This window comes from Empidonax traillii, unplaced genomic scaffold (assembly GCF_003031625.1).
Source record: "Empidonax traillii isolate 1590-97213 ecotype Southwest subspecies unplaced genomic scaffold, ASM303162v1 scaffold20:size5563877, whole genome shotgun sequence".
Classification (NCBI taxonomy): Eukaryota; Metazoa; Chordata; class Aves; order Passeriformes; family Tyrannidae; genus Empidonax; species Empidonax traillii.
This window is the reverse complement of record NW_020955213.1, coordinates 3,829,576-3,846,881: the sequence shown is the minus strand read 5'-3', so window position 1 is coordinate 3,846,881 and position 17,306 is coordinate 3,829,576. Positions and strand designations below refer to the sequence as shown.

The window sequence follows — 17,306 nt, the reverse complement described above, 5'->3', positions numbered from 1 at the left end:
GATGTAAAAATATAATGAAGGAGCTACAGGGCTTTTCCCCAACAAAATAACTGCTCCGAGTTTGTAAGAACCTTCAAGTATAATAAACAGCTTGGAATGAAAATCCTGCATGAAAGCAGGAGGACAGCCACGACCTCTTTGTGCTGTCCTGGGGAAACTCAGTGGAACATTGCTGTATTCAGCAATGTGCAAAAGTAAAACTTCACTCACAGCAGCTCTCGGCTTCCCTAATTGCCAGGTGAATAAAGATTTGGGAATTTAGGCTAGTGCCTGTGGCTGCTTAGAATCTACTGGAATGCAGTAGTTGCATGTCCCCCCTGTTTCTAATTAAAATGTATTTAAAAATGCCGGGGTGATGGTACTTGTTTTAATACTTGATCTCTGTGCTAAGGAGCCATTGTTTCTGTATTGAGCTGGATTTGCCTGCCGAGTTCAGTGGTTTGAAGTTATTGGCAGTGGCTGTGAGTGGCTGTCACTGGTTAAGGTGCTACCAAAAAGGGAGATGAGGACATAGAAACGCTGCTGTCTCTTTGTTTTTCTCTCCTGCTCTGGTTTGAGCCGTGTAACAAAAACAAGCTTGACAAGCATTTTGAGGCTACAGACTTTGTAAGCGAGTCCTAGATAAGCAGTTTTGAATCCCAGCAGAGCACATCTGATCTTGCAAACCCCCCTGTCCAAGTGCTTTGCAGTTTTCTACGCGCTATTTGAAAGGTCTGGCATGTGCAGTAGGGTTTGGCCACGCTGTGCATCTGTTTGTTCCCAGCATTTGCATCTGATTGCTGTCTCTTACCCTGGTGCGACAGAAGCACTATGATGTGCTCTGTACTTTTTCAATACACTGGTGAAATTGTTCAGCTGCTAAACTGCCTCTTCAGCCTGGTTTGTGTCTGTGGTAGGGGTTGGCTTTCACAGACAAAGGCCGTAATGACAAAGAGATGGAGGTGTTACAGGTCTTCAGCAGTGTTTGTTCAGCAGTCTGCTCAGCTGGCTGTTGGCAGCTTTTCTTCTGGACTTGAATACGTTTGCAGCAATGATGCTGACGATTTTCTACCTCCTGTCCTTCCTTCCATCTCCCTGCAAAGCACAATTATCCCAGCAGAGCAGTCATACAGGTGAGACAGGGAGGCCGAAGAGCAGCACCAGTGTCCTAGAGCCAGGCATTGTTCTCTCTGCTTCCCATTCCTTCTGTATTTTTCCTACTCACTGGACATGGAGCTAAACCCTACCTGGACTAAAGTGGTTGTGTTTATCTGATCTGATTTTTTAAAGTTGCAGAGGAATATAACTTTATTTTTTAAGCCCAAAACGCCTACAGTTACTGGTTGACTCCCCCGAGCTCTGCTCCTTCGCTGTAGGGAGGGGAAAATTGGGCAGGCTGGGACTGTGCAAAATGCACCAGCCTCCCTTCAGTGCTTCGAAACACAGCACATCTGCTTGGTGTGCTGTCTTGCACTTGGATGTGCCGCTGAGCTTCATTTTGAGCTCTCAGTTCAAAAAGACCTAAAACTCTTGTCATAGCTGCCAAATGTCACCTGCTTTCATTTGGAATCATGCAAAACATCAAGGTTCACTCATTTCAGTTGAAATCAAGTCTAGGCTTGCTCAGAAAGGGCTTGACCTAACATTTATTGAAGCCATGAAATTCAGTTGCTGTTTCAGTGACAAGCTGGGGCTGCCTTGAGAGTGCTGGAAACGTTGGTAGCCCTGGGAGCTTGTGATAGCTATTCTGGTTTTTACACTGAAGCTGTGTGGAAAAGCAGGTCTGACTCTTGTCCTCTGTACCCTTACAAAAGACATGTCCCTGTTCACCTGAGCAGCCTTGGGTCAGAGCTGACATGCTGCTGCTACAGCTCAGAGCATTGTTCAGAACAGCATAAAATCTGAAAAGGATTCTCTACCAACTGCAGGGGAGCTCATTTGGGCCAAAATAATACCTGGGGTGTTCTTAGCAGTTTCCTTCTCATCTGTCTGCACAGGCTCAGGGAGGTGGCTCTTTGGACCCAGAGGCGGGAGTTTCAAAGTTAGGCAAAGCTTATCCTAGAGACATTGCAGAACTGTTGCTTGTGCTTTTTTATGGGCTGTTTGAATTCTATTTCCAGCAAATTCTGTATTCATGAACTTTACTCTTTCCCAGCTAGAAATATTTCACAGGGTCTCTATCATCCATACCTGGAAGCTACCAGATTAACCTTAACTCTAGTCTTTTTATCTACATACATTGAAATGGAAACTCCTTTATGGTAGAAAGTCTACATTGCTTCCCTTCCCTTGGAGGCTGATTGCCATCTGGTAATGCTAACTAAGATACATTTTGCTTTTTCTTTTCAGCTGTGATCTGTTCACAGCAGGATCCTCACCGTAACAGCAGTCTCTGGGTTCTCCGTAAATGGGTGTTACACCTGCATTTGAAAAATGGCAGCAACCAGCTGTGCTGTATGTTTTTTGTTGCTGTTACAAGTAACTTCAGACCACCAGTTTCTTTGTACCCCATGTTGTGTACAATTGTGAGCTCAATGGCAAGCAGGGGTGCTGGTGCAGGAGGGGTGCAGAGCACGGGCTCTCCAGAATCCCAACAGTTTGTCCGGAGAGGTGCAGAAAAGGCAGTAGAACTGAAAAGCCTTTGAGATGGGTTATTTCAGAGAGGGAGGATGGAGTGCTGGCATTTTGGAATTTGGGAATCTTTGATGTGGCGCAAATCAGCTTCCAAACAAGACAGGGAACAAAGCATAGGGTAAACTTTTATGTGACTACCCACAACAGCTTGGAAAACTGAGTTGAGTGGCAGTCTGGAAGGATGTGCTTAGCAGGACTGTTCAGTTTTGTTCTGTTCCATTTTGAATAATGGAACAGAGAGTGTGCTTGTTAAGTTGGTAGGATGCTCTGAGCTGAGAGAAACCACAGACACTTTAGAGAACCAGATGTGGACTTGCAGATAATCTTGACAGGTTGAAAAAGTAGTCCGTAAAAAGGGGAGCGAGTTCAATAAAAGCAGTACCAAATATGGCATTTGAGTGAATCAGCTGCCTGATATAGGATGCAGCATAGCTGGGTCAGGGGTAGTTCTGGAAAAGGCTTGTTGAGAGTGAATCAAAATGTTGCATTGTTAGAAGGAAAGAAAATGCCATGCAGGGATGTAAAAGCAGCAGTGTCATTTGCAGGACGTGAAAAAATCTGTGTACCTGTACAGCACTGCTCTGTCCTGTGTCTGGGAAATACACAAGTAACAGGTACAAATAAAATAAGTGATCTGTGTGGGCCATGGGGTGATGTATCACTTCACTACATCCTTATAGACCTGCTGCTTAGGTGCTTGTAGGTGGGCTAACAGCCTTCCGTGAGAACACATTCAAGGAGTGCTTTCTACATAATTACACTTTAAAAACCTTTCTGTAAAAGTGAGCTGCTCCTACACTGCAAGGAGAAAAGCAGTGCTGTTAAGCAGAGGTGTGTTGTGCCAGGGTCAATGTTCAAGGCAGGTTGCAAGGTTGCAGCTCTCACTGACTCAGTTGGCAGATTTTTGAGATTTGAGCTTTTGAGATTTGATTGGCCTGTAGAAAGAGCTTGCAGATAAGGCATGTTCAGGGCTGGGCTTTGAACTGCAGCGAGTGACAGCTGGGTTGCATGAACACCTATTTGAGATGTAACGCTCGCTAATGATCAGGCTGACTTGTTGGCTCCAGCCTCCTTTGTTTTCCAGTTGAAAACATGCTATTTCCATGCTATTTGATGTTGTTTGCCAAGTGGAAGGCGTTTGATCCAGCAGTGAGATGGAGAGCTGTCCCCTTTCCTGCAACACAGCTCTCTCTACCTGCGTAGAAAGAGGAGCGTGATGCAGTATTGGAGGTGGCTGGATGAGCCAAGCAGTGCACTGGAGATGGCAGGATGAGCCACTCAATCCAGCCAGCATTCCAGTTGCTCAGGGACACAGCGATGCAGCCCTGAGCTCTGCCCTTTCTGCCTCCCACTGTTGCAGGGCAGTTCATGCTTTATGGGCAGTTCTGCAGCCTGCCCTCCAGATGCGGGGCAGACACCGTGGTGGTGGAAGTTGTATTTCAAATGTAAAAGCCATGCAAGGCTATGGTAGGAGCGGGGATCCACAGCTAGGAGAAGGCCTCTGTGTGCATGTGTTGAGTGGGATGGAAAGCAGAGAGCGTTTCATGCCTCAGCATTGGAGCGACAGGCACTGAGTAAGCAGGGCCAGCACATCTCTGAATGTGCATCCCCACTGGGTTCCTCTTGGGGAGGTGGAAATCTGCTGCTTCATGCAGAGAAAAGTTATGTAGACAAGCTGTGTTTTGGTGCCTGGTTTTGTGCAAAACATGGAAATCCTTTCCTGCCTGGTCTCTTTTCATTCTTTTTGCTGTCAGTCATTGCACATGTCATCAGTGTCTGTGGAAAAGACAGCACAGTCAGGGCACAAGCCTACTGCAGCCTCTCGTGTGTGAAAAGCCGCATTAGCTTGAAGATTTTCACATGAGAACAGTTGGTAATTGACAGGACATACAGTGCAGTCATTAAAACCAGAAACACGTGTCTGGAACCCCTCACTGGGTCTGGGATTAAAGAGACCATAGCAAACTAACTGCATTACTGGTGCAAGCATTGGGTTCGCGTTGGAAGCCTCAATTCTGCAGCACAGTTCAACTTGAGCAGCCAGTGAGGAGACAATTTGTGCAGCGTGCTTAGAGTAGGTTCATCCAGCCTGGTGCAGTACCCAGCATGCTCTTATTTGCATCCCTCTGAGCTAGGCTGCAGATGACAAGGCTCAGCCCAGCAGATAGCCAGGTTTTCCTACTGGATTTCAGCGTGCTGCCATCAGTGCTGCACTCAAAACATCTGGCTTTGTTGCAGTGCAGGCTGCTGTCATGTTAGCAGGTGTCAGATGCCAGCCACTTACAGTATACGCCATCACAGCATGACTTAAGTTGGCAACACGGAGTCAATCACATGCCAGCAGCCTACTGTAAGGGTGGGGGAGTGTGTGGGAAGAAATGGGGAGAAGATACTCTTATAAAATCCTTTAATGATTTATATTTAATATCCATTTTTCAAGTCTTGGGAAGTGCAGTCCATATGCTTTTCCCTCCTGGATGTATTTGGCAAAGAAGCTGATGAATATGGTCCTTCAGACTCCATCCATTTTGCAAGGAGCCAGAAAATACAGCTATATTTAGTGTGTTACCAAGGCCAGCAGCAGAGTCTGTTACTGGGTGGTGATTCCCTGGCTGCAGGCTCATGTGCCACTCGGGACAGGGTGGGAATGTGCCTTCCCTGGAGTCAGTACTTGAGCTGAATTAACAGCAGCAAACTCCCAGTTACAGGAGAATGGCTGCACCGGTCCCAGTAGGCTCAGCATGCTGCTTACCAACACAGATCAATCTCTGAGCACTGTGCCCCCTCTTGTCACATGCAGCCATGTGCTAAGATGGTGCTTTTTGGTGCACATTCAGCTTAGAGAGTGTCTCAGCTGGTCTCCATGCAGAGTCTGTCTTGTGCCACGTGATAAGCATTGGATGTGCTGGAGCCATAGCTAGTCCCTGCAGGAATACTGGCTTGTACATAAATATGCTCATCTGAAACTTGGGGGCCTCACTCCTGTTGCATTCCTCAGCCACTCAGGTATAAAATGGAGTTGTCCTTATTTGTCCCCAGCCCAGTGTCTATAGAGCAGATTTGCTACCAGTTCCCTGTTGCTTTCCCTGCTGTGTTGCAGCTGGTACTGAGGAGTGAAAAATGGCAGTTCCTTTGTCCTTGTGGCGGCTTTTGTAGAGCTGAAGTTGTTCTAGAAGGGCGTGTGTGTTGCTGGGAAGTACGAAGAACAGTGGGCATTGTGATGGAAATGTGGAAGAAGGGCTCACCCCTACCAGTGTTGGAGTTCAGGGAGTACTAGTGGTGCCCATCACTATAGAGTGACACATATTGAAAGCTGTTTTATACCTGGATGTCTAAACTGGGAACATTTTGTAGTCGCATCACCAGTTCCGAAAATTCATTGTCTGAGAGATGAAGAACCTACTGTGGTGTTGCAGAGGGCAGCTTGACTCAGCTGTGGCTTCCAACCCGCCCTGCTGAAACACAGTGGTTGGTGATGCTCAGGATCAAAATGATGACTAGGAGGAGCTGGGCCGAAGGTGTGGGTTTGAATCTGAGTGCAGCAGTGATTCATTTAGTCTTTCTGGAGCCTCGAAGGCCTGACTGACAGCCGTGCTGCACTTCACAGCCTTCGCTCTGCAGCAGCATCTGCACAGCTCTGTCTCTTACAAATATGTGTCCTTGAAACGGGTAGCTCTGTGTGGGCACTGGTTTTGGCTCACAGGCTCTGTCTGGAGGACCAAGGCCTCGTGCTGTATTGTGGTTTTTTGTTGGTAGTAAAAATGTTCTGTTTGTGGAACCCCCTGTTGGAATTAAACAAACTGCTCTGAGGAAAAAAAGTAAAACAAAACTTCACACCAAGCTGGGGTTGCTGGTATCAACGATATTCACAATTTTCTTGAAATAACAAAGTCCTTTTCAAGTTGAAGATGACTGTGCAAGCAATGTTTACAAAAAATGGTAGTTCTTTTTTCATCTTCTCTGTTCCTGCAGTGTAGAATCTACACAGATTTCTTCCAAATTTGGTAGAAATTAGTGTTTTCCCAACCCAAAGCACTTGTGCCAAGTTACAGCCAGGAAGAATTTCTAAGGCTGATGTGTAAGCCCTTGGAGGCTGGAGCCTAGAATAGAGCAGCTGCCTGGACTTCGACAGCCCATGGCTCTGTGGGGTCTGCTCCTGGTCAGCAGCAGCCTCGCAGAAGCTGTGGAGGTTGGGTGCTGCAGATATGCTCTGTGGCTGAACCCTGGGCTCTTGTTGGATCCCAGGAAATGGCAAGGGCTGTGGAGAGACCTGGTCCCCTGAAGCTGGAAAGATGCCATGAGGAGCATGAACCCATCATGCCTAGTGCTGCTGTCTCCTCCTCCCAGATTAATGTGGTTATTCCCTGGGTGCAGGGTTGCCTGAGCACCAGCCAGCTGCGTGGTGCCATTTACCCTCACTGCACACAGATGTGAGAAAGTGTCTTTTGATGAAGATTCACGTCCACAGGGCCTGTGAGCAATTAACTCGCTGCTGGGGCTGTTGGATTGCCAAGAAGCCAAAACAATAGCCTTAAAAAGCCCCTTTCTTTTTGAGCTGGGTTTTTGGGAGCAGGTCAGAGAGTTTTGTTCTGCAAAGGCAGGCTGCAGAAGTTTGGAAGTGTTTTTTTCCTGTCCGAGTAGGTCTAGCCCATCACTTCTTGCATTTAATTATTTGCCTTTTGTTTAACTATGTTCTCCTTGGAGCAGATAAGAGAGGAGCCTATTCCCATGATACATGTCAAACAGCCCCTTTCATGCTGCAGTCAAGCTCTGCAGCCCTCTCCCAAGGGAAGCTGTTATCCCCACCAGGAAAGGGGGCAGAGCAAAGCACACAGAGGAGAGCTTGCATGTCTCAGGCTGCTCTACAGTGACCTGCTCCTTCCCCAACATGCCAAGAGCCTGGCAGGGGATTCAAAACCAGCCCCTGCAGTGAGTCATGTTGTTGGCTTTGTGCAGTGGTACTTGGACTGTCCAGTGATTCCACCTGTATGTTTGTACAATAAGAATCCCCTGAGGTGCATCCTGGATGCAGGAGGGGCCCATCTGAGGTGGTTCCCACCTGCCTGAGCTCGGGGTGCAGTGGTGTGTAAAAGTTGTACCCCCATGGACCTCTTTATGGGCTACAGCTCTGCTGCCTGTTCCTGTACAGCTCTGCTTCTGCTAACAGGAGGAGGTACATGGGCTCACCTGATGTGCCATTTTGGAAAGCAAACTTAATTACTGAGAACTCCATGTCCAGCCCTTGAGGAGAGTACCTGGGACAGGCTGGGTAATGGATGGTCCTGTGTCTTTGCTGGCTGCAGGAACCATTAGTTATCTGTCATGGAACAGCTTTGTGACCTCCGGGTCTGGTGTTATTTTAATACGTTCTGAATAGCTCCAGAGAATTTGTTCCTAAAAAAAAATTCACCAGTTTTAAGTAGAAGTTTTATAAATAACGCTGAAGTTACATTAAGTGTTTTATGTGTTGTGTATGCCTCTGTTTCTTGAGGAGGGAATACACAAAGAAAGGGGCGGGTAATCCTTACTTTTCAAGAATTATTTCATCTTAATGGCAAAATGTGTTACTAGCTTTCTTATTCAGCAAGCTGTTGATATTTATCTTCTTACATCTGCTTGCAAATTCTTTTAAAGCAAAGCACAGTTTACAGATGTTTTTTGCAGTGATCACATTAGTGGTGCCTTGGTCTTTAGGAGCCACTGGCACCTCCAGTGCTTATGTTTATTGCAGGGGGGAAGGAGTCAGTGATGCAACATACCATAGCTTTTGACAAATGAAAACAAGAAGGGGGAAAGTGGTTTCAGTTCTTCCTCCTGTGACTGCCAGTTCTCTGCATCTTGGGTTACCTGTGTGTTATGGATCAGAGGTGCTGCTTTACAGAGATGTCCTCTTAATGTTTTACCCAGCACAGCTGGGGAAGTGGTGGAGACAGTTTTTTTTTTCTTGCTGTCTGGTTGTCAGGGCTAATTGAGTTGTCTGGTGTTGGGAAGGAGGGGAAAAACAACCCACTCAAGGAAACAGGGAATTTTTGTTGTTGTTTCTGGAACTGTTGCCACTAGCTTCTGAAAATATTGGTGTTTGCATTAGATTGTTTGGGATTTTTTCTTACAACAATCATTTTAACATCAGGAAGCCTCATTTTTGGGTTTAGCTTGATAGTATTCACTTAGTGTTACTGCAGGAGAAGTCACGTTGCTCTTCTCTTCACCTGTTAGAGAAGAATCACGAAAGAGGCACAGCAGCTACCATGCTGCCTCCACCTCGATGATTGTGTCGTTCCAGTAACCCAAACAACCCTTAATTAAATTTCTCCGGCTGCCCTGAGTGTTACATCCACTGAAATGCTGTTCTGTTATGTTTTTTAGGGCCGGTGTACCCGAGAGAACTGCAAATATCTCCACCCTCCCCCACACTTAAAAACACAACTTGAAATCAATGGACGCAACAACCTGATCCAGCAGAAGACGGCCGCAGCCATGTTTGCTCAGCAGATGCAGTTCATGCTCCCGGGCGCGCAGCTACAGCCAATTGTAAGTTCCAGCAGTGGATCTGTCGGGTACATGCTGCTCTCTCTGTTTGCTCACAGAGGCCCCAGCCCTGTGCTTGAGCTCAGGCAGTGGTCTGTCCTGCACAGGGTTGGGCAGAATTCCCCAGAGGGCTGTCTGATGCTGCCTCTCCATCTCCTCGCAAGCTGTGTCTCTCCTCTGGTAATTGAGAATCAGGTGATCAAGTGGGAGGGTCTTACCACCATGTGCATATTTGACAAGTTAGTGTACATCCCAGAAGCTCTTAGTGGCTCAATGCCAGTGGATCCTATTTCGGATAGTTGTTTTACGCTGGGAGGATGGGGCTGACTCGCCTGGACTAGATATGTTGTACTGGTAGACTAAAACTGGAGAAGATGAATCCTACCCAGACCTTAATACATTTTATTTCTGGGAGTGAGACCTATTTCACTGCTGTTGTCCCAGCAGAGAGTTTGTCACAGCCCAGCTAATGTCACAGCCCTGTCACTTGCTTTTCACAGTAATGGTGTTTTATATTAAGAGCAGGAAAGATTTGCCTCTCTTCAGGTAGGAAGGGAAGCCTGTGGGAGACAGGTGTTTGCAGAGCAGGTAGTTCAGAGAAGCCTTCACTGCCTGTCCCTGGTTTTGCCTGTCAGTTAAAACAGGTTTTCAGGCTGGAGAACCCTGTCACAGCAGGTAGAGGATGGCTGGTTGGTGTATCTGAGAGGGGGTGACATTTCTCAGCTGAGTTTTAGGCTGTCAACAATGTATATTTTAAGAAATGTCAGAGGTCTTGAAGCAGCTCTTCCGTGCTGACATGAATAAGCTGCACTGAGAGTTAATTAGGAGTTCTCAGTTTAAAGTTGGGGCTGAATATCTTTCCTGGGGCAATGTGCTCTTGATGTGCCATTGTTGGGTGCTGTGCCACACAGGCTGGAGAGGACTGGTTGGATTGCTCGGACAAGCTCTTCTAGCCTGAAGGTGTGCACTATGAACCAGCCTGGTGTCCCACCGACAGTGCCTGGCTTCCCTGCCTGAGTGGAACTCAGAATATGTCACCCCAGCTTTGAAAAGCTCAATTGTCTCTGGTTTATTCTCACCGGAGACCGGTGAAAGGTTCTTCCTTGTTGGAGGCTGTTGTGATGTTTGTTGTAAGTGCTTGTGGTGGAGCTGTGTTTCAGCAGGGAAAGGTGGCCAGTGTCCATGATGGTGCTCTGCCACCAGACCGGATCATTGCCTCAGTGTGTCGTATTCCTCCTGTCTTTTGGGGGCTTTTTCACCTTCACCGTCACTCTGACCATCCTGTGCGTCCATTAGCAGCTTTATCTTGGCCCTGCAATGTAAGCTATGAAAATGCTGTTTATTATTCCCATTTTGAAGATGGAAAAATGAGGCAGAAAACTGGCCACAGAAAAAGTCTTTAGTTGTGCTGTGCCTTAGGCTCTAATCTACTGTAGTCTTTGCACCTCTTTTTTGTGGTGTTCGAAAGTATGTGCACATCAGAAGGAAATCCTGAATTCCCACAAAATAGTAGCACTGGTTTCCAAGTCCTGTACCAAAAGCAAACCTTTCCTGTTTGGGGTTTTCCTCTGTGGGGAATTCTTAGTGGACAGTCTTTGGCTGGCTATTCGAAACATCTTTGGGATTTCCTCTTTGCAAAGTTCCCACCTTCCCACTTTGCAATCTTGCAGGTCCAGTACACTCCTGAATTTCATTCCTGCCTTTTAAATTACCTCTGAGACTGAATGTGTCGGTTTGTCTGGTTAGTGCTCTCATTTCAGAGGTAACCTTATCTGATGAGAAAGGTCCCTGGTTTCTAAATTGTGCCATGAGGGAGACATGGGCAAAGAAGAAAAATAGAAATTTGCTCGGCAATGACTGCTCTCCCTTCCTGCTTTCCCACACTTTGCTCAGAGTAAACGAGCTCATGGTCTCATTCCTGCTGCCCAACTTGCTCCACACCAATTTCAGGACAAACAAGAGGTTGCTCTTTTGACTGCCTTTGATTGCCCGAAGATGCTGTCAGTGGAAGCTGGCTTTGAGAATTTTTTTTCTCTCTAAATGAGAAGGGTGGGGCCTCCTTCTGGCTGCACAAGAAATTCTTCAAAGCGGAAAGTATTGTATCAGATGCAGCAGCAGAACAAATCCCATGTGATCAGAAAGCTGATCAACGAGATGCCTGCTTAATTGGGATGCTTGCCAGGGACGGGATTTGGAACAGCGTGCTTAATAGCTCCAAACAATAGCTGAATGCTTAGACATTTTAAAGTGCATTTTCAACAGAAAAGCTACCATATTAAAAAAAAAAAAAGACCAAATACAAAAAACCCCCACCAAACCCAAAACAAACCAAACCAGCACTTGACACATTTCTTCCTGAAATGGTCTTCAATGTGTCTGTCTATAATCTTGTGTCTAAACATTGACTGCCAGATCTTGCACCACTGCTGCTGTCCAGGAGGAGCCAATCTTTCTGCTGAGCCAAGAGCCAGGCCCCTGATGGTGGTGGCTGTTTAATGAAGGTGCTCTCATGAGAGAGCCATGTCCCCGGAGGGCTACCTCCTGTACGCTGCGCAGAGGACCCTACTAGGTGTGAATTAGTGGTTGCTGGCATGGTCTAATTTCTCTGAAGTTTCTGATTGCTCTCTGATGTCGCTGCTCACCGTTCGTGTAGAGCTGAGAATCACGTGTGTGTTGGGTGCCTGTGATGCATTTTTGAACAGACTGCTTCATGCAGCACTTTAAAATGAGTCAGGCAAGAACACAGTGTTTGCTTAGCATGGTGTATTTGTCTGGGAGAGACCTTGGAGGGACCATGTAGGTGTCAGGTAGGAAGATTCTACTAAAAGTTTTGCCTTCCAAAATTCCAAATTCACTTTGACGGCTGGTTTTGGTGGATATGTGCTGGAAGCTCTCTAGGCTGATTTTGCCTCTGTTTCTGCTAGACTTCTTAAAGTCGTGTTGAAGGTGGATAGGGCCGGGCTCTGGCATTGGTAGGAAGAGCCATTTTGGTCAATGTTGTGTCTGGTGACTCAGTTATGGTCGCTTTGTGCCCTGTTTCACTAATGCAAGATTGCTCAAAAAGTGCTGCACCCTGGGCCTAGTGCACACTCCATTCTGCTTTATCCCTTTGCAGCAGTGTGATACAGACTTTAGGAGGTGGCCACGGAGGTTATTTAGCACAGGGTCCTAATTGACATGGTGGAGCAGGGCAGTGGTTTGCCAGGTGCTGCCCCCTTAGTGCCCAAACATGCTGTTGATGGAGCATAGCATTGTTGACTCACCTGCCCTGCAGCTGCCTCTGCTGCTGCCTGGGGAAGCTGTTTCCTCTCTCTTTGTTTTCAAGCTCTTCATCTTTTCTTCCTGTCAAGGTCTTTGTAGCCAGGACTATCCTGACAGCTCTGAGTCACCCATGCCTCTGAAGACAACCCAGACTTTAATCCAACCCTTGGTTCCCTCCTGGGGCAGTGGGTTCCTGCTGCCGCTCCTTGGTGCTGATGGAGGGGTTAAAGCAGAGGGTGAACAACTTGCTTGGCCAGCGATGCTTGGAACAAGTGCTGGAGCTGATTTCAACAGGTGCTTTGCACAGGTATTTGTTCCATGCAGCAAAAATCTGATCTATATCTCAGCCTCTAGTCAAAGGCACACTAGGAATGAATAAACACATGCCCTGGCCCACCCAGGAGCTGGTATCTGCCAAGAGACAGTGCTGTTGGGTGTTAACTCCTGTCTTTTACACTAGAGCAGCCCACAAATGAGAGATCCTTTGAGCTAAGAGCGTGTCTTTGCAGTCTGATTGGGGAAATGAGCATCTGTGGTGGTAGGTAGCTGGATTTTTGTCTGTTCGGATTCATTCCAGCATGCTCAGCCTTCACAGGGGAGGGTATTTTTGCAGCCAGCCCCGTGCAGTTACATTGGAGGGGAACACAAGTTTTTGTTTTTTCTTAGAGCATTAATTATGTTTTCAATATCAGGGTCTTCAATCTTGTCAGTACAAGCTTCTTTATCATCATTTTTATCACCAGACTGTAAGCTGCCATTGTTTTTTGTGTGCTCTCCATGCATAGCTGCTTAGCAATGACCTGTCTCCTCTCCTTCAGGCCATCAACACCTCCATATTTACAGTAGGTCTCTCATTTTCAGGCTTTCCCTTTTTAGGGTCTGAGGTAGCTCAGAATCAACACTTCCTGGCTGAGACGGCGCTTGTGTTTGACAAAACACCAGCCGCTCCTCTGCCTTCCTCTTCACACCCACTCTGTGTTTCTTCTCTAGTTTTAGCACAATTTCTGCTAGGCAAATTGAATGCAACTTCTAGTTTGTTAACAAAATCAGCTATTCCAGGTTCTGTCACCACCAGTGGTGACAAATACCCCTGTCTGGGATGGTGCCTTCTCTCTGCTCACACCGTCAACTCAATGGCTTCCATGCTTGGGATTGGAGCTCAGAGCTGTCAAAGTCCTTGGCAACCCTCCCCCTGAGATGTATTCTGACAACAGCCATTTCAGCTTTTTTTTTACTATTATTATTCTTACAAGGATTTTCATACTCAGTAAACCAGTCTTGTGAGCTGCTACCAGCCTGAACCTCCTGCTGCTGCACTGTAACCTGTTTCCCTCTGCTGAGGAGTTACTGGCAGTGTCTGTGTCCTACAGTTAATAAAAGTTAATTTGCAGGGAAGCCTGTCCCTGTATTTCATGAATTTGCAAAAGGTTTAAACAGGGCAGCAGGTGTAAATGGTGATACTTTCAATCCCTCTGTTTTACCCTAGAGCATGCCAGCAGTGAAATTGAGAGTTTGTTTTTTTAGTGTACAGTCACAGTATTACTCTGTCAGGTCTCCTGGCTGTGTACAGTTGTGTTTTAGCCCCTGGTGGGATGTGAGAAAGAACGGGAAAGGTAAAAATTAGAAAATTCACGGGTTGAGATAAAGACAGTTTAATGGGTAAAGCAAAAGCTGCACACAGAAGCAAAGCAAACCAGGGAATTCATTCACCACTTCCCAAGGGCAGGCAGGTGTTCAGCCTTCCCCAGGAGAGCAGGGCTCCATCATGTATAACGATGACTTGGGGAGACAAATGCCATTACTCCAAATGTCCCTACTTCCTTCTTCCCCAGCCTTACAAGCTGAACACGATGCCATATGTTCTGGGATATCCCTTGGGTCACTTGGGGTCAGCTGTCCCAGCTCTGTCCCTTCCCAGCTCCTGTTGCAGTCAACTCGCTGGTGGGTGGGGTGAGAGGCAGAAAACCCCTGACTCTCCATAAGCGAAGTAACAAAAACACTCCAGAATTATCAAGACTGATTCCAGCACAAATCCCAAACAGACCCATACCAGCTACCATGGAGAAACTTAACTGTATCGCAGGCAAAACCAGCACAGCAATCGCAAGAGGTGGACCCAAGAAACATTGAGGAGAGCAGTACTGTTTGGAGTAAAAATTACAGTTGGGTTCTGGCTGCAAGGCAGAAATTTGCTCGAATTCCCTCAGGACATGGGAGACCTGCACAGACGTAGAGGAGAGAATTGGCTGGCAGCATCCTTATTACTGGTACTGATGCATGAGCCAGACTGGATTTCCCAATCCAAGACAGGCAGCCGGGTCTGGCAATGAGCACAGCCCATCTTTTCCCCTCATCAGCCACAATAAATACAGAGCTCCCTGGTGCCAGCTCACAAAGGAGCAGTTTCCAGAGTGCTTAGCACTCTCCAGACTTAAAACCCCAGTGCTTCTAGGTTTAATGTGTTGAGTGAGGTCTGCTTGTTCTCTGGCTGCACACCCGCTTGGCTGCCGAGTGTGAGTCCCCTGCCCGCGGGCAGGGTGTGGAGCAGAACTGTCACTTCCAATCGGAGAAGCAGGCACATGGTGCGGGCGGGCAGAAGGAGCAGTTGTGAAACCTTGGGAATGCGGCAGCAGATGTCAGGGCACGGAAATGGGTGAACAAACAGCGGCACCAATAAAAACACATACTGCTCCTTCACATGCCCCTCTGCAGGTCTTCAGGATTGCAAGTAGATTGTACTCCCCTGTTGTTCCCTCGTGGACCTCTTTTCTCTGCTTGCTTTGACTTGGGTTCAGTTCGGATCCACTGGCTCTTGCTGATTGCTCCCAGTGAGGAGAGGGGCTGCTTTTGAGGAGTGGCCTTGGAGATGGGGATTGTGTTTCAGGGAGCAGGACCAGCTTCACAGTTAGTTGTGGCTTTGGTGGAGAGGCTGCTGTATTATCTCTTAGTGAATGTTTCTCACCCCTTCCCACCGGTTTCTGGTGAATTCACTCAATGTGAGGCATTGCAAGCTGCCAGTCTGCCCTGGCACCCTCTGCTTCAGCAGTGGGAAGAGGGAAGAACATCTCCCCTTTGTCTCAGAAACCAGGAGGTCTTTGGGCTGGCTGCTGGTTGTGTGTGAGCCCAGGCAGGAGAAGCCTGCTGCAAAGGATCTCCTGAAATTTTTGAGCAATGTTTGTGTCACGCCTGCACAGTCAGGATACTCCTGCTGTATTAGGTGCTGAGAAGCATATGGTAAATTTGTGCAAGGCACATATACTGGTAAGTTTGGGCTACTATGGGTACATAAAACAAGTGCTGACAACGTTTCAGGCCCCAGTGTAACCCTGTGCAGACAGGCCAAGCTAGAGAAGCTCCTTAAAATAGCATTTGCAGTGTGAATGGTGACAGAAGTTCAGCAGATACCACTGTAATTACTGGTGCTCACACAAAAGAAAACAGTCTAATGGATGCTGCCTTCTCACTAAAGTGTTCAAGGAGTCACAGCATTTGAAAATCCTAAAGAGCTTTTATAGCAGGAAAAGGTGAAAAATGTCTGGGAGCCGCAGAGAATTGAAAGAGAGAAGAAAATTATTTAATAAAGGGCTGTGGATTGGAGGGTCTCTAGATTTAATGGCTAAAGTCTCCCAACAGCTGAAGCAGTGCTTGACTTGGGCTCAAAAGAAAGAAAATTGTAAATCGCTCCCAGAGAGAGAATTATTTAGTTCTGCTACACTTAAAGCATCTGGCACCAATGATGCAGGAGGCCATGTCTCCTCACTCAGGAGAAGAAAGTGGGACGTTTTCTGGCAGTGACCTGTCATTCCATTTGCCACCAGCTCAGGAGCTGCTTCTGTCACTGACCTTAGAAAGGGGCATCGTTTAGCTAAAGCTGTGTTAGGGCAGTTTGGCTGGTGTTGCTGTGCACTCCACTTCTTCTACATCACAACAAGCCAAGTATGAAAGTATTGGGATCAAGACGCTGTTGAGGAGCACACTGTCCATGTCCGGTTTCCTTTAGAAGCCCACAGGACCAGAAATACCAAATTAAAAGCAAAGAGGGAGTGATGTGTGTGGCCAAAAAATTGCCCCAGGCCATTGCGTAAGCACATGTGTATTTATTGCCAAGTAGAGACTGTAGCTCCCAAGGTTGGCATCATGTACACCCACAAATGTGAGCAGCTTTAACTGGGAACCCAGAGCTCACAGTGGAGCAGGTGACAGGAGGGAAAATAAAAATAGTTGCAAGTCTCAGGCTGCTTCCACTGGGAGCAGCTTGAGCCCCTGCTAGAGGAGCAGGAGTGCTGCTATGCAAGCTCTGGTCTTCAGTGGGGGGCAGGGGGAATTTTTCATCAACTGGAATTAGTTTAATTCCCAAATGTACCTTGGATCTGGTGCTTTAAAGTCTCACAAACTCCCTGGCTGTAGGAGTACTCACAGACTTTGAGCATCTGCTTAGGAGCCTTGTGTGATCTGGCCTGCCTGGCAGCGCAGCAGCTCCTTTCCCAGGCCAGCACTGCTGGAGCTGTTCAGGCCAGGGACGTGGCTCTGGCCAGCCAGCTCCTTGCTGAAGCTCTGCTGTGATCTGAGGGTCTGACTAACACAGTGCAGGGATCTGAAGTAGTCAAGATCTTTTTGGCCTGTTCTATCTCCTCATTGCTCTTGCAGCATAGGTGGGGTCCTGGACCTTGTGCTGGTCCACCTGAGCCACCTCATCTTGTACACTCTGACCGTGGTACCTCCAAGCCTAAGACTCACCTTGCTCTTGCTAAAGCCATGAGGTCTGGAACATTGTGACATTAATGAGTTTGATGTCTTCTTGATACCATTCATGTGGAGTGTAAGTGTGGGATACTCCTGCAAAATGGCTTTTGCCTGGGGACTGTTGGCAGTCTGAAGCCAACCCCAGATGTGCAGGGTGCTGG

At 47.3% G+C, this 17,306-nt stretch overlaps 1 protein-coding gene across 5 annotated transcripts in view; it reads left to right on the top strand.

Moving 5' to 3' along the window:
* MBNL3 (muscleblind like splicing regulator 3) overlaps positions 1–17,306 on the top strand; it is an 86,690-nt gene that overhangs the window by 50,939 nt on the left and 18,445 nt on the right. For all 5 annotated transcript variants that reach the window (XR_003572966.1, XR_003572965.1, XM_027899339.1 and 2 more), the window contains exon 2: positions 8,980–9,144. Coding sequence is in view for 3 of the 5 variants with exons in the window: in XM_027899317.1 (XP_027755118.1) it covers positions 8,980–9,144 (165 nt within the window). In the remaining 2 variants the exon portion in view is untranslated. The remainder of the gene's footprint in view (positions 1–8,979; positions 9,145–17,306) is intronic.